We start from the raw sequence: 18,363 nt of genomic DNA on the forward strand, positions 1-18,363 counted from the left end.
TATTTCACTGTTATTTTTTTTTTCAGCTGTATATTTATGTAATAAATAATTAGTATTGTTGATCTAAAAAATCGTTTTCATCCAATTTATTTCTTCATATTTGTCTTACATCTTACAAAAGGTCACTTTATGACAAGAAGAAAAAATGCCAGCATCTGAAGACCTCTACAATGAAGGGGTGGGATTTTGCTCCTAGTCGGGTTGGGTTTATGTTGAAGTGGTACAAGTGCAGTAAGAGTATCTGAATGCATTTTATAAAAGTGCTGCAGAGATGCAACATGGGATAGGGATTTGAGCTTGGTAGACAGTGGAGTACATATTAGATTAGAGATTTGTCATAATCTGTCCTTATAAATAATCATTTATTATCTGCACTTCTCTTACATATTCTACATTATTAAACGGACAATCCATTCATCTCAACAACTTTATCCTCAAGTGGTTGTTGGCCTTGATAAGCAATCACTCAAAAAAGGAAAAAAAAGAAAAAAAAAGAAGTCTTTTATCAGTTCCTTTCTATTTTGTTTGTAACTACAAAGATAGAAACATCCAGGGAAAACAGTGTGTTGATTGGCAGGGACCGCATAGATCTAATAAAACGTCTGAACATGTGGATGGGTGTGGGGTGAGAATAGGGTTGATGAGGATGACAGGTAATAGCAGAAAGCAGCTGCTTTACTTGATTGAATTCGCTGAAAAAATGTCTACTGGGGAAGTTGTTTCTTTATTTTAACAGGTTACATATACATTCTCTACTGGCATTTGAAATGAAATACATGGATAGGTCGTACAAAGGAAGGAAGATGCATAAGTTGATATTAGATGAAAAATCTGAATGTTTGAGTATGTAATCAAAGACGTTTTCACTGTACATTCAAATTTAGCAGAAATCTGGTTTCTTTCAAATTCTTCTCATTCTTTTGAAAAACATAATATTGGAAAACACTACGTAACTTGATAATGGCTAAACTGATTTTTATTTATTCCTATTTTATCCTACCTAACTCTGCTATATATGACATAATCATGTTGACACACTGGTTCTCACCAAATCAATAAAGTTAAGCAACGATAAGATTGGCCAGTACCAGATGGGTGACCATTTGGAAATACTTACACACTGTATAGAGTGGTGGGACAGCACTATTGCTCCCCCCCCCCAAAAAAAAGTAAGGCGCCTCCTTTCCTCTGCTAGTTTGTGGGTAACCCTTGGGCAAGATCAAGAACCCACTTCAGCACCCCGACCAGGTTAATGGAAAGCAGGTGAATTATAAAATATGGAAACAATCAGAAATAATTCTGTTCATGGTTTCATATCTTGTTCTGTTGGGCAGAAGATTCCTTTGAGTACAATGGTCAGGACAACCGCCCAGTATGAGTATTGCTTGGACGGAAAGAAATTGAAACCTACTGTCTGTGAAACTGCCAAGATAGCTATGGCAATACATGAAACACTTTTGAGAAACAGCGTGAATGAGGTTCTGAATGATGAGCAACAATGAATTCATGAATGCCTCAAAGGTGGAGATTCATCAATACCTATACCAGGCAGCAAACCACTTGAATTGAATAATGTTATATGTGTATACATGAAATAAGTGTGTGTGTGTGTATATATATATATATATATATATATATATATATATATATATATATATATAGTGTGTGTGTGTATGTGTGTGTGTATGTGACACCACTTGAATGAATAATATTAATATACAGCATAATCACATTCACACTGGTTTTCACCAGATCACCGGTTAAGCAGCAATGAGCTTTGCCAATATCTCATGGGTGACCATTTGGGAATAACTGGATTTGTACATTTACCACTAGTCTCTCTCACTTAACAGAGTCTAAAAAAGAGTCTCCAACCTAATAGGTCCAGCACTATCAACCAATCTCCAACCTCTGTCCCATCACTACAATGTTGCACTCCTGTGCTTGTTTTACAAGTATTTTAATAGAATGCGTTCTGAAGAACTTGTAGCACATGTGTCCCCTCAGCGTAAATACTCTTGACTAACCCAAGTAGCAAAATCCTATCCTTTCCCTGTAGAGGTCCCTAGATGCCAGAAAACCTTGTACTCTAATAGGAGTACCACTAAACTCTAGCATTCCCTCTCAGTCTCTCGCTTCTCTGACTGTACTGACATAAATGTAATTTAACAGACATCTCACAGCTCAACTACCTATATAATTTCCCTATAGACATGGTCCCAAATAATAGCTCTTTACGTCCAAGTGACAATATGCCTTGTTTGAGGCGAATAAGAGTAAAAAAAAAAAAAGAATTGGCTTCACGCAAGGAGTTGTGTATGCTGATTATAGTGATACAGGCATCTTGTGATGAACTATTGGGAATTGAATGCATATGTGATGCATTAACAGCTAACACTTATTCTTCCTGAAGTCCAACCCTTCCTAACCATGCTTGCATCAGAGCTATTCTGTCAGGAACCAGAGTTCCAGACAGAATCACCCAGGACGGACAAGTTTGGTATAGGGCAGCAACCCATCTAACAATGCTCTACATACAGCATAATCACGTTAACACACCAGTTCTTGTTAAATCATTAAAGTTAAGTAACATTGAATCTGGTCAATACTAGATGGGTGACCATTTGGAAATACTAGGCGCTGTATGTAGCAGAATGTCAACATCTCCTTACAAGGACTCATATCCCTGGACTGGGATATACATGTAACTGGAGACCGTTTGTGGAATTAATATTCTCTTGACACTTTCTCCTTTGGAGGAAGCTAGTTCAACCCGTCTAGGGTGAATATTGTTGTTCTTTTTTTTTTTTTTCAAGTGGTCTGGTGAAAATCCTGGAGGAGTTGGTATCAGCATCTATCATCCTCTGATCATCTCTGCTCCTGCATGTGGCAAGCAAAAACGTCTCAGACAGGGAACCACAAATCATTAAAGTGAGAGTGGCAATGTTGATTTTGTACCATTTCTTTGTGTATTTTGTGTCAACCCTTCCCCGATTTTGCATGCACCCACTGAGCCTGGTTATTTTTGGTATCAATGGTAAAAACCTGCAATCTTACAGGTCAGCAGCGATCAATGCAGAGAACTTCATGCAGACCAAACAATCCTGAGGAACAATCTTTTTTTTTTTTTTACAAGGTGGTCACCACTTATCAAGGCCCGGAAGCCACTCAGGGATAAGGGTTATTACAAGTACAGTACGTTAGTGTGGAGATAAATAAATTTAATAATCTTCATGAACTCTATGCAGAAGTTTAAACACTGATTTATACAATAAAATAATCACTGGTATCAAGACAAGCTACAAACATATTTGAACTCAAGAAGATCTAGCTACTTGATCGCAATTGGTTATATCTTTTTGCACCATAGAGTCTCACAGAAGATACAAATACGAGAATATACGAATCAAATTATGTTAAATGTTTCATCAGATAGATCTATGTAAAGGAGTCAATTGCAACTAAAAATAAATTAAAAAAAAAACATCAGATGAATATACAGATTAGTGATGGGACGATTTCCAAATTTTCCAGATTCCAATACAATTACCAATTCTGTCCTAATTCTCGATTCTGATACAATTACTACTTCCGATTCTTTTATATTTCTAAATAGTTATAGAGTTGTTTTTTGTTAATCTTCATATTATTGTAAAATCCCTTGTAATGTATGCAAATATTTTCTCAAAAGTAAAAATATACTGCAGGAGGGAAGGGGGGAGCATACATTACAGAAATAGATTTTTATAATTATTTTTTTCCAATGTTTTCCTCGTAATTGATCAAAAATAGTGATTTGATAAACTTATTGTGAAATTTTCATGTGCCATTTTTACTATTTATCCATTCGTGCTTATGCCTGTGCCATTTTTACTTGTGACGTTTCTTCTAGTTCCATTTTTACCTAAATTTGTTATTATGATTAGGGCTAGGACAACAGCATATTCTTTTCATTGTTTTTACTCTCGACTGTATCTCTTATATCCTTTATATAGAGTGATGTGGTTCTCGGTTGATTAACCGTGTCTGTGTCGGATATATACTCGAAGATCAAAACAATGAAAAGAATATTCTATTGTCATAACCCTAATTGTGATATATAGATTTTAGCTTTATTAGTAGTTTAAAAACAATAAATATTTATCATTTTATCATTAGTACTAGCAATGAAAGTTTAAAAAAAAAATAAAAGAATCATTTTTGAAATAAAAAATTAAGCACATATTTTTCAATACTGATTCCGATACCCTAAAAAGTTCTGATTTTCCTGATTTTGATTAATCATCCTAACACTAATATGGATTATTACCTGCTTTTTTTAAAATGCCAATCAGTATAATAAAAATGTTTTATTTTGTGTAATAAATAGAAATGCATTGATGGTTGCGATTTATTGGATGGAAATCAAAAAACTGTGCAAGTTTGTTTACGGCCTTTTCGTATTTTGTCACATACCTTAAATTCTTGAATCTGAGCCTGGTTGAACATAGCGAACACATTTGATGTGTAACGCTGTGTTCGAGTACGTTTTCCCTTTCGGCTTTTCTTGGTAGACATTTTGACTGATTTCTAAGGAAACAAAAGGGAAAAAAATGTTATTAAGAAATAAACACATATTCAAAAACGGTCACATGATTAAAATAGAATATTTTGGAGACATTAAAAAATAATGGGCTTTGTTTTTGTAAAAGATATAAATGAACATTGTAATTCTTCTAATGAAAATAAATTGTACTATTACTATTTAATTTATTATTTACACTATATTGTTTAAAATCAGGTTTTTCATTAAACTTTCTAACTGGACGCATTTTTATTTTTTCAAGAGTCCACGTAGCTCACGCACCTACTCTCTAAATTTATCATCTATGTTTCTTTTGACAAAGGGTTCGATGGTATCTGGCTGTATTTCTGCTAAGTCTCCAGTGATCACAGTTGTAGGGATTGAATGTGTCCATTTGCCAATGTTTATGGTCTTGCCTGATGGTTTCTTTCTATGTCTTCTTAGAATATCCGGATTTCTTTTTGCTGTCTTAGATTTCTCCAAGTGCTGATATACTCCTTGTGTTGCTTTCAGCATTTCTGAGCCATCAAGTTTTGGGATGGCCAGTTTCTTAAGTAGAGTGCCTGAGCTAATGTTCCACATCTGTTCTGGCTTTATGTTGAATATCCACCTAATCGTTGCTCAGTTATATTATAAAAATTAGAAATAGGTGGAATAGGAAGTCTAAAATATTATAATGCTGCTGAAGACTAACAGCAAAATCTCACCCTTTCGCTATAAATGTCCCAACAGATGGAAATTTAAATATGTGAACAAACACACACACACACACATATATATATATATATATATATATATATATATATATATATATATATATATATATATATATATATGAGGGGCATTCCAAAAGTAATGCCTCCTATTTTTATTCTGCTCGAATGGATCAAAGGGTACTGCAAAATGCATTGTTATAATGACTGAATTTATGCATCCATGACCTGAAAGTTTCATCTCTCTGTTAAAGATATTGACAGTGTGAGACTCTAAAAGGTTGCTTGTTTTAATGGTACCACTTCCATCTTCAACTTTTAGAGTTTAAAAAATAGGAGGCTTTACTATTCGAATGACCCTTGTGTATTATTTAGCAAACATATCCATTACCTGCTGGATACCAACCACTTTTAAAAAAACAACAACAGAAACTTATTCGCCAATTCAATATTTACATATCTATATAGACACACATGCATACATTATTTATATATAGTACTAGCAAGCTGCCCGGTATTGCCCAGTTGTAAAATATGCTTAAATATGGTATTTTGATTCATGCAGAGTTTGTATTTATTATTACACTAGCGGGGGTACCCAGCGTTGCCCGGGTGTTTGGAGGTGTGTGTGTGTGTGTGGGGGGTTTAGATCAAAACAACCCTGTTAAAAAGAAAAAATCGTTGGCCGGGTGTTTGGAGGTGTAAAAGAAAAAAAAAGTTTTAGTAGAAAGGTAGGCTTAAACCCTGAACCTTTGACACAGAGGTGGAAAGGAAATGGGAAAAAACCCTGCGACCTAATCATCTCGACCACGGAAATAGATGAATTGATAATTGCGTTAAGTTGACGTTTATAAAGTAAAATTAGCAGGTGCGAGAAAGTCGCCTGATGTTTGATCTAGTTTTGCGCTGGAAACCAGTTTCTGTTTTCCCTGCTACGCGGCGATCAAAAAATATCTCGAAAATAACTTGTAAAAGTCGGGTAAATAAAAGATAGCTGCGACCAGATTTCCTTAGTCGTAGATATTATTATTTAGACAGCATATAAAAGGTTTTAAGAAGGAGCGAGCCAACCGAGAATCATGTCGAAAAAAGCCTTTTGTAGACATACAGAAAAAGCGAACACACATACATACATACATTTTCTCTTTTATATATATAGACTAGCGAGGGGTACCCGGCGTTGGCCGGGTGTTTGGAGGTGTGTGTGTGGAACTGGGGGGGGGGGTTAAAAAAAAAAGTAAGTATGAGGATCGAACCCGAACCCTTGAGGCAAAGTTGTAAATTAAAGTGTGAAAAAAAAAAAAAACGTGCGACGTTAACCATTGCCCCACCGTGAGATGCTAACGGAAACATGATTGAATTTTAATTACTTGGATTTGGTAGGTGCCCGTTTTAATGAGGTCAAGTTTGACTGCGGGATAGTATTTCATTTACTGCAGAACGCTTTTTTTAGTTTCATTTTTCCAAGATGTTATAGGAAAAAGACTAACCCACATGCGGCGAGCGACAAATGTTGAAACTTTATCTTCCCAAAATCGAGCAAATTAAATAGACAGGCGAGCTTCCTTGTTAACTGTGAGATATTACGATTTATATGTGATATAAAAAGTTTTTAAAAATTTTGAAGCGAGTGACCGCTTCTCTGAAAAAAGCCTTTTGTAGACACACAGAAAAAGCGAACACACACATACATACATACATTTTTGCTTTTATATTTATAGATTATATTGGACCCAATATATAGTAATAATTTAAAAAGTTAAAAAAAAAAAAAAAATGACTCGTGCGCCACCATTGAGAATCAAAACCAAAACGTTTAGCTTACAATTTACTTTCTCCTTTGACATTAATGCCTGAGCTATGAAGACACATTTGCTGTAAGGCTAAAAATTAAAACATGAACCAATAGCTATTACGTTATGCATGCATATTCATAATGCCGTTGTTTGATCATCACCTGGCAAGTTTCATTTCTTTAATTTTCACAATTTTGCACCGGTTTTTCCCAGCTAAAACCCAAATATAAAGTTTTGCATGTGTTCAAATATCCTATATATTATGTTTCATGTTTGTAAACCAAAAACTTACAGGAGTTTGGTAGGCAAAATTTTTTAAACAAAAATATATACGCATGCATAAATATATATAGAAAGAGGTTTGTGTTTACTATAACTTTTTTATGCAAATATTACGCAAGTATAAATCATGTAGAATATCTGCATGAATATAATTACACGTAATTGTTAACTAAAGACGATCATCCCATAAGAAAACCGAAAAAAACTAATAGGAAATTAATTAAAATGAATGTTTAAAAGAATATGCAAATTACCTAGATCTTTTAAGAAATCCAGCAGAGTGCCCAATTAAAAGGAAAATCCGAAAATAAGAGCATATTTATATTTTGTATTTTGTGTACAGAAAGTTGTTAGATGAGACAAGTCATTGGTACCGTCGGTTTCAAATCCGATAATTAGGACCGTTTAAGATATCCATATCAAGCTCTCTTCAGCCAATACTCATCTCTGATGTCTCATCTAACAACTTTCTGTACACAAAATACAATATATATATATATATATACACAAACACACACACACACACACCTAGTATGAGACTGTATTTGTGGCAAGTAAGCTACACAGAACCGACCATGTTTCAATCTAACAGGTAATTATCAGTGGGTTTTGTATATACATACAAGATATCATATCACTTTAATAATAAAAAACACATAGACACACACGCATATATATATATATATATATATATATATATATATATATATATATATATGCACTAATATATACTAGCAAAAGTACCCGTCGTTGACTGGGTTCAAAACCTACAGAAAATGGACTCTGATTTATGAAAGTATGATAGGTTATGAAAAGGAAGGGTTGTAAATTTGGGTTGAATTTGGGAGTATGAAAACCAAACCAAAATATGATGAAAGTAAAAAAAAAATAGATAAACCCCATAATTTATTATACCATACCTGTTCACACTGAAACACTTATCACAATATTCTGTGGATCTATATTAAAAAACCTTGTTAAACTTTGTGACATATTTTCATTCTATGGAGGTCAGGTGCAAACGAACACCCCATAATTTTATTATACCATATTTCTTCAAACAGAAACATAATTATCAAAGTATACTTACACAGATAGATATGAAAAGTCTTTATTAAAGTTTGTGCCTATTTCCATTCTATGGAGGCCAGGCGCAAACGCAGACCCCACAATTTTATTATACCATCTCTATTTAAGTTAAAACATACTTATCAAAGTATTCTTATGTACATCTATATCAGAAACACTTGTAAATGTTTTTTTTTTAATTTAAAATTTTTTTATTTCCATACTTTGTGGACCAGGCGCGAACGCAGACCCCACAATTTTAACCACTGTTCTACCAGATCAAACATACCCATTCCTGTGTCTTGATACATCTTCTATCATTATATGTAATCAGTTTTTTAAAATAGTCAACCATATAGGAGCCTATTCGTGACCACACACACACACACAGCTTTATATTATAGATATACAGTGATGATCATATTTATTGGCACGGTAAAATAAAAGTTAAATTTTGTCTAATAAATTCTAAAAAAGGGATTAAATTAAAGAAAATAACAAAGTATATTATGTATTTTTAACTGGCCTTTCCGATGCAGCAATCGGATTTTAGAAAAAATAAATAACAAAGGAACAACAAACATAATTGCAAAAAACCCTTGTTCAAAATTATTGGCACGATTTATTTAATAATCAATTGTATAGCCTTTGGCCTTGATTACCTTCCTCAGTCGCTTTTCATAGTTTACAACCAAGTTGTTGCACTCTTCAGTAGTAATTTTAGCCCACTCTTCCTGACAATAATCCTCCAATTGAATAAGATTCTTAGGCTTCCTTTGCATTACCCTCAATTTTAATGTTCTCCATAAATTTTCAATTGGATTAAGGTCTGGGCTTTGTGATGGCCACTCCAAAACATTAATATGATTGTCCTCAAGCCATTTCTTAGTCAGTTTAGCCGAATGCTTTGGGTCATTATCTTGCATGAACCACCAACGACGACCAAGTGAGAGCTCTTTAGCAGAGTCTTTCAGGTTTTCATCCAATATTTTAACATAATCTTCCTTTTTTATGCTACCTGTGACCTTAACAAGTCGCCCTGGTCCAGAGGCAGCAAAGGATCCCCAAAACATCAAACTGCCTCCACCGTGCTTCACTGTGGGTATGGTGTTCTTAGGCAGGAAAGCTTCGCCAGATTTTCTGTAAATATAAGACACTTTATTATGGCCAAATAACTCTATTTTCGTTTCGTCAGTCCATAGAACATGTTTCCAGAATGCAACATCTTTATCAATATGACGTTTTGCAAAGGCTAGCCTTGCTTTCAGGTGCATAGGCTTCAATAAGGGAGTCTTTCTCGGACGACATGCTTTTAAACCAGCTCTCTTCAAAACTCTACCAACTGTATGTCGAGATACATTCACTCCAGAGGTGCTCTGTTCATCAACAATCTCCCCAACAGAGATCCTTGGGTTTTGTTTTACTTGTCGAACAATTTTCCGTTCATCTCTTGGGGAAAGAATCCTTTTTCTCCCTCTACCCTCTAAACTCATAACGTGGCCTTGCGATTTGAACTTGTTTATTATGGGTCTAACAGTGGATTTGGGAAGGTTTAGCTTCTTTGAAATCTTATCATAGCCCTCCCCATTGGTATGGCATGCTACAACAAGCTTCCTGACGTCTTCGCTGTGTTCCTTAGTTTTAACCATGGCGATTGAAAATTATAATTTAGTCACTTATAATAGTTTAAATAAATCGCTATCTAAAAATTATCTGAAAAAAATTATTCACTGAATTAGCGTTAAACAAGCATAATATGGCTATAAAAAAGTTCAGAAAGCACGTAAACCGGAAATTGATTGATATTATACTGATACTAAAAGAAAAACAAAGCCGTGCCAATAATTTTGAACAAGGGTTTTTTGCAATTATGTTTGTTGTTCCTTTGTTATTTATTTTTTCTAAAATCCGATTGCTGCATCGGAAAGGCCAGTTAAAAATACATAATATACTTTTGTTGTGAAGGAACATAACTGGCTATACACCGGTTACAAACTGTATATATATATTGGACTGTTTGGCAGACAGCGGCAGACAGCGGCAGACAAGCAGTCGCAGTAAGACGGATAGTCTTACGTGTTGATTATCAGACTTTCTTCCCCATACTTGTTACTATGTACTTCTATTTACCTTAGGCGAGCAGCCTTACGTTTCTGTATTATAAATAAACCCCATTACACATACCACTCGGTGTAACTCACGTTTGTCTTTATTTCCTAAGTATTTAGGAATATAACAATGGCGACGAAAGGATGTTCTTTCTCTTAACAGAGATAAATTACCGTACCAAGGACTGTGTACAATGCAAGGATTTTTTGTTTTACGAAAAAAACAAACTACACAAGGATTTTTGACCACGTGCGTCAATGAATTTAAAAATTTTTCCTACCTAAAGTAGCGAAAAGTACGGATTTTTCTTCGTAAAGAACTCACAAGAAATTATAGAAACATGTTCAAGGTAAAGTGGAATTTATATTTATTTTGACAAGTAAAAAAAAAAAAAAAAAAAAAATGGTCGCAAGTTGAATTCGAAACTACACTAAAGGATTACGAGTTTCGAAAGAAAAAATATAAATACAACGACTATTGTACCATTTTATGCCACGTGGGAACGGCAGCCATATATTTATTTTTTTTTTTGGAAAATTAATTGTTTGTTATTGCCTTTATATAAATAATTGGAACTATTTGTCGTGGGAAGTAAGAAATATTTTGTGTATGAACTTACGTTGTTGAAAAAAAAAAAAAAAAAAAAAAAAAAAGAAGAATTATTTTACAAAGCCTGTTGAATTACTATGGATGAACTTTGTTGAAACGTGTTGTGTCTGCATATTGCTACTAATTTACGATATACGTAAATTTACGATTTTTCTTTGGAATTATTGTGTAGAATTCGAAAAGACATTTTTGTACTAGAAGCTAACATGGAACAATTAGCAGAGTTAACTAAGGCTCTAGCCCTTAGCATCCAGGAACAGACAAAAATGACTCAACAATTTTTAGCGCAACAACAACAACAACAACAACAAATTCAACAACAACAGCTACAGCAACAGCTGCAACAACAACAAGAAAGAACACAAAAAACTTTAGAGGCACAACAAGAACAAACAAACATACTACAACGACAAATGTCGACACAGCAAAAGAATTTAGAAAAGCTAATTCTAACGTCGACCGGGAAGAAGACTAATTTTTCTGCCGAGGGTATTTCAAATTCACTAACGGAATTTCGTTACTCCCCGGATACTGGTGTTACTTTCCCTGCATACTACAGAAGATACGAAACAATTTTTACGAAAAGATGTTTAGACTGGACCGATGAGGAAAAAGTTACCCTGCTACTACAAAAACTGGGTACTGATGAAAACACCAAGTATGCAAATCTAATTCTACCAAAAAAACCGGAGGAGGTTTCGTTCGAGGAAACAATTAGTACCTTGTCGAAAATATTTGATAAAAGGGATAGCCTATTTCACTCTAGATACAAATGTTTGAACATTCAGAAGGCAGAAGCTGAAGACTATCTAGAATATGCTTGCACTGTGAACTGTTTATGCGAATCATTTAAATTGAATGAAATTTCCGCAGACCAATTTAAATGTTTAATCTTTGTACAAGGTCTCACAGCACCAAGGGACAAAGATATACGTTCACGGATCCTAACAATTATGGAGGCGGATCCTAACATAACATTGCAAAAAGTCACTGAAGAGTGTCAACGTCTGATTAACATAAAGAAAGACAACACTCGCATTGAAGAGAAAAATATTTTTAAGGTGCAGCAAGTAAAAAGGCAAGGGACCACAAGAAAGTCCAGGTTCCAAGAACACAGGATCCTTAAAGGATACAAAGACCCAAAGCTAAAGTGTAAATGTTGTGGTAGTTTAAGACACAACAATAAGACCTGCTGGTTTAGGAACAAAATATGTTATGAATGTGGTCTCAGAGGTCACAAGGGAACATACTGTGCCCAGAAGAAAAGACAAGGGACCGATAATGTAAATACGCTTCGCATGAATAAAGAAAAAAGCTGCGAAAGACGGAAATATGTTGATGTTCGGATAAATGGACATCTGGTTACATTGCTTCTGGATAGCGGTGCAGATATTAGTATTATAAATGAAGATATATGGAAAAGGATAGGTCGACCTGAATTAACGAAAACCAGAAAGACGGCGAGAAGTGTGTGCGGCAAAAGATTAGAGTTCAAGGGAGAATTAAAATGCAAAGTGACATTCGCTAACCAGACTCATAAATCCAAAGTGTACGTCGTACCAGGAAAGAATACATGCCTGTTTGGGGTAGATTGGATTGTCCTGTTTAATTTATGGGAGAAACCCATAAATTCGTTTTGTAACGTTTTAACTGCAGAAAAAGCAAACCAAAGGGAAGACTTCCTGAAGGATTTGAAAACTGAATTTCCCAATGTTTTTGCCGAAGGACTAGGACTCTGTATTAAGACAGAGGCAAAATTTGAATTAAAGAAAAATGCCACTCCAGTATTCAAACCTAAAAGGAATGTGCCTTTTTCAGCGATGGACGCAATCGAAAAAGAGTTGGATAGACTTCAACAACTGGAAGTCATTGAAAAAGTTAACCACACAGATTGGGCAAGTCCAACCGTGTATGTAAAGAAAAAAAATAACAGAATAAGGGTCTGTGGAGATTTTTCAACGGGTTTAAATGACTGTCTATTGGACCATAATTATCCCCTTCCGTCCGCAGAAGATCTGTTCTCTAAGCTTAACGGAGGAAAAATTTTTTCTAAGATAGACCTCTCAGATGCTTACTTGCAAATTAAGATCAGCGATGAATGCTCCAAATACTTAGGCATAAATACTCATAAGGGCATTTTTAAGCTAAAGAGGCTTCCTTTTGGATTAAAGGTTGCTCCTGCTATTTTCCAGCAAATTATGGACACGATGCTGGCAGGGTTGGAATTTTCAATGGCCTACCTTGACGATATCCTAATTAAAAGTGAAAATTTGCAAGATCATAAGAAGCATGTAAAAGAAGTATTCAAAAGAATACAGGAATTTGGTTTTAAATTGAGCCCAGAAAAATGCGATTTTTTTATGAAAAAAATTAAATATCTAGGTCAAATAATCGACAAAGAGGGTCGAAGACCGGATCCACAAAGGACTGAAGCAATTGAAAAGATGCCTGCTCCAGATTCAGTGACAAAATTAAAATCGTTTTTGGGATTAGTTCAATACTATGCAATTTACATCCCTAACATACATAATTTAAGAGCTCCTCTTAACGAGTTACTGAAAAAGGGTGTTAAATGGAACTGGAATAAGGAATGTGAATCTGCTTTCCAAAATATCAAAAGATGTCTACTGTCAGACTTAGCATTGGCACATTTCAATCCAGAAAAGGAACTAATACTAGCAACGGACGCCAGTGATTACGGTGTTGGCGCTGTATTACTTCACAAGTATGAGGATGGTAGGACAAAAGCTATCGCCCATGCTTCAAGAACGTTGGTTGCAGCGGAGAAAAATTACAGCCAAATTGAAAAAGAGGCGCTGTCGATAATATTTGGAATTACAAAGTACAATCGATTTCTCCATGGACGATCTTTTATTTTGCAAACCGACCATAAACCCCTACTTACCATATTTGGATCAAAGAAAGGCATTCCCACACATACTGCGAATCGATTACAGCGATGGGCTGTAACCCTCTTAAACTATCAGTTTAAGATGGAACATGTATCCTCAAAAAAGTTAGGACACGCAGATGCATTATCACGGTTGATCCCTAAAAGAAGCGAAAGTTTCGAAGAAACGGTAATTGCTGCGCTTAAAGACGAAAGTGAATGTACAAGTTCAATGTGTAATATGATACGTGAACTTCCGGTAACTTTCGAAAAAATAAAAAAAGAGGCAGTAAATGACATTTTCATTAAGAAAATGAAAAATCAATTGGGATGGATAAAAAAAAATAAAAAGGTAGATCAAACAACGCCTTTTTCCATCTGTGAAGATGTGCTCATGTATGGTGAGAGGATCGTAATTCCACTAACGTTACAGAGGAAAATTCTGAAGGAATTTCATACAGGTCATCCGGGCATTTCGAGAATGAAATCCCTTATGAGAGGATATGTGTACTGGCCTGGTATGGACAAGGAAGTTGAAAAATGTGTCAAGACATGCAGAGGATGTCAATTAGCAGCTCGAGATCCTCCAGTAAAAACGACACCATGGCCAAAGACGGACCTACCCTGGTCACGTCTGCATATTGATTATGCGGGACCTATAAATGGTTATTTTTACTTGATTATTGTAGATTCTTTTTCAAAATGGCCAGAAATATTTAAGTTTAGACATCCAACAGCAAAAAACACTGTGAGTGCGCTTAATGAAATTTTTAGCCGTTTTGGAGTGCCAAAAACCTTAGTGAGCGATAATGGAACAGCATTTACTGCTCATGAATTCAAAGAATTCTGTGACTCACTAAATATTCTACATATGACAACACCTGTGTACCATCCACGATCGAATGGGTTGGCCGAAAAATTTGTAGATACGTTTAAAAGGGCACTTAAGAAAAATCTTACTACGGACACAGACGAACAATGTATTCAAACATTTTTAGCAATTTACAGGGTGACACCAAATCCTAATAATAATGTCAATTCTTCCCCGGCTGAGCTAATGTTTGCAAGAAAGATAAGATCTGTCTTCGATAGGCTGCTACCAGAGAAAAAGAAAGTTTTCAAAAAAGAAAACCTTAATACCAAGTGCTTCTCCCCAGGTGAAAATGTATATTTCAAAAATTTTCAAAATGGACGAAATCAGTGGGTTGAAGGTATTATCAAAAAAAGGATTGGGAGCATGGTCTATACCATCCAAGGATTAAGTTTTGTCTGCAAAAGACACAGAAATCAAATACGTCCCAGACTGTCTCCAAATGTGGAAGAGACACCAATGGAAACATTGTGCGATATTTTTGATATACCAAAACCAGCGTGTGTACCGCAAACAATGAATATTTCGCCTGAACCGACCATACGGGCTGGACAGAAACCTTTACCCCGGGTAACGCTGACCAGAAGGAAAAGCGCAAGAAAGAGAAAAGTTACCAGGAGATTAAGCCCTGACCCTAAAAGGAAGAGGTATTTAAGCTAAAATCAGGAAGATTTCAGCTTCAGGGGGAGGTGTTGTGAAGGAACATAACTGGCTATACACCGGTTACAAACTGTATATATATATTGGACTGTTTGGCAGACAGCGGCAGACAAGCAGTCGCAATAAGACGGATAGTCTTACGTGTTGATTATCAGACTTTCTTCCCCATACTTGTTACTATGTACTTCTATTTACCTTAGGCGAGCAGCCTTACGTTTCTGTATTATAAATAAACCCCATTACACATACCACTCGGTGTAACTCACGTTTGTCTTTATTTCCTAAGTATTTAGGAATATAACAACTTTGTTATTTTCTTTAATTTAATCCCTTTTTTAGAATTTATTAGACAAAATTTAACTTTTATTTTACCGTGCCAATAAATATGATCATCACTGTATATATAAAATTAGAGTTGCAGTTAGATATTGTGTAACTTTTGCTTCACTATAGATTCTCCTAGCATACATTCTTAGAGGGGAATATCTACTGTCCCTATTTGTTTTCATTCCTACGAGAGCAGAGTTAACCACAAGATCAGACTTCAAAGTGTGGAAAAAAATTCAACTTATCCAAAAGAGGCTTCACACACACACACACACACACACACACACACACACACACACACACACACACACACACACACACACACACACACACACAGGCTAATTGTTGTATCAGAACAGATACTATACTTCATTCTTAGCCAAAAGATCATTGCAAGGAGGTGTTTGTCATAATATATACGTGATTGTGTGGATGAAATAATGCAAAGACGATACAGTGATATTTCCTCATTCTTGGCTTTTCCACAATTTAGCGTCAAGGACGAGAGACTAATTCATTGCTCTTTTGTCAGGAATTTGTGGGTGGGGAAGTTTTCTTACACATGGTACCATATTCTTTGGCAGATTTCCAAAGTTTCAATAAGAGAGCTTGCAAATATTTGGTAGGCACGATTGCATTGGTAAAAGAGGAATTCATTTGGAACGAAAAGAAAAGACCAAAAACGAGTACACCCAAATGGTGAATATGTGCCCAACCCTGATTTGTGAACTTCATGAGTCAAACTACAAAATGCTCAAAAACAATAGAAAACATGGCACTAGTTTGAATCACGGCTTTTATCTAGAGGAGATAACTAAAAACTCAATTTTTGCTAATTGTCTTTGAAAACTGTATTCATTAATAAAAATTAATAAAATTTAATAAATTAATAAAATAAAAACTTTTTTCATTAATAAAAATATTGAATTTTAAATAAAACCAATATCTACTAATTTTTAATGTCACAGTAATTAAAATATCCCAAAATTACGAAAAACGATCTGGTAGAAAATTAATTATTAATGAATACAGTTTTTGAAGATAATTAGCAAAAATTAAGCTTTTATTTATTTCCCCTAGATAAAACCAGTGATTCAAACTAGCGCTGAAAACATAATTGTTTAAGAAATGTGTGCAAATAGAGTTTAAAGCACTTACGTTATGGGTTTAGCATTCACTACAGGATCTAGAAATGATTAGAATTTGCTAAAATGTGATTTGCCTGTAGTTTAAATGTCATTAAAATTATAGGTTGATATTTCTTCAGTTGATGGTTTGGGTTTTAAAAGAAACGATAGTAGCAATGACAACAGGGAGGTGATGTCAAGTTCGAATTGAGTTTGTCCCACAGAAAAACTTACACTTAGTAATGTTTACAACCTTCAACCTTACTTCCTCGTAAGTACCTGACGTCTTTCTAGAAAGAATTCTAGTTAGAAAGATATCATGGGAAATGAATGTTAACAATAATCGTCTGATTCGTTCAAAAATGTGTGAATGATGCTTCAACAACAACATAATAATAAATAATAATAATAAGTAACAATAATAATAATAATAATAATAATAATAATAACAATAATAATTATAATAATAAGTAATAATAATTATAACTGTCAATTCTATCAAAAGGTAAATGAAGGACAAACAAAAACAGAACAACCAGACCCAACAGAAACCAAACTCTACTGGTGCAATATATGGGAAAAGCAACAAGACCACAATAGAACTGCTGGATGGCTGAAAGACATGAGAAAAGAGTTACAATAAATTGAAGAGACAGGAAACGAAATCTCAAGACAACCCTATGAAAAATGGCAAACTGGAGAGCACCAGGTCACGATGGAATACATGCGTACTGATTCAAATATTAACAGCACTATATGAAAGACTAATTCAAAACCTAAAACAATGTATCCATGAAGCAGACATGCCGGAATGGATGACTAAAGGTAGAACCATACTCATACACAAAGACACTGAAAAGGAAAACACCCTCAGCAAATACAGGCTTATAACCTGCTTACCAACCATGTGGAAAATCCTAACAGCACAAACAAAAGAGAACAAATTTATCACTCTCTTAATAAATATGGACTACTTCCTGAGGAACACAAAGGATGCCAAAAAAAGAGTAACACATGATCTACTAACACAGAGGCCAAAAGATCCTGAAGGAGGTAAAAAGTAGAAAAAAGAACATAGTCATGGTATGGATCGACTACAGAAAGGTGTATGACAGGATCCCTCAAGCATGGATAATAGAGTGCTTGAAGATGTACAAAATACCAGGTAATATTATCAATTTGATCAAAAAAGCTACGAGAACATGGAGACTTGAACTGACAGCTGGAGGACAATATATAACTGAAATAAAAATACAGGGAGGTATCTTCCAAGGAGATTCCCTATCACTGCTGCTATTCATCATAGCCATGATGTCTCCTTAACGACATACTAAGGAATAGACGAAA

At 34.8% G+C, this 18,363-nt stretch overlaps 1 protein-coding gene across 1 annotated transcript in view; it reads right to left on the reverse strand.

Moving 5' to 3' along the window:
• LOC145295952 (myosin regulatory light chain 12A-like) overlaps nt 1–18,363 on the reverse strand; it is an 88,629-nt gene that overhangs the window by 13,571 nt on the left and 56,695 nt on the right. Inside the window, exon 2 of the mRNA XM_080141841.1 lies at nt 4,456–4,569. Within this exon, the coding sequence (XP_079997967.1) occupies nt 4,456–4,557 (102 nt within the window). The 5' untranslated portion in view covers nt 4,558–4,569. The remainder of the gene's footprint in view (nt 1–4,455; nt 4,570–18,363) is intronic.

The sequence above is a fragment of the Euprymna scolopes genome, chromosome 16 (assembly GCF_053919585.1).
Source record: "Euprymna scolopes isolate OS-2025 chromosome 16, ASM5391958v1, whole genome shotgun sequence".
Taxonomy (NCBI): Eukaryota; Metazoa; Mollusca; class Cephalopoda; order Sepiida; family Sepiolidae; genus Euprymna; species Euprymna scolopes.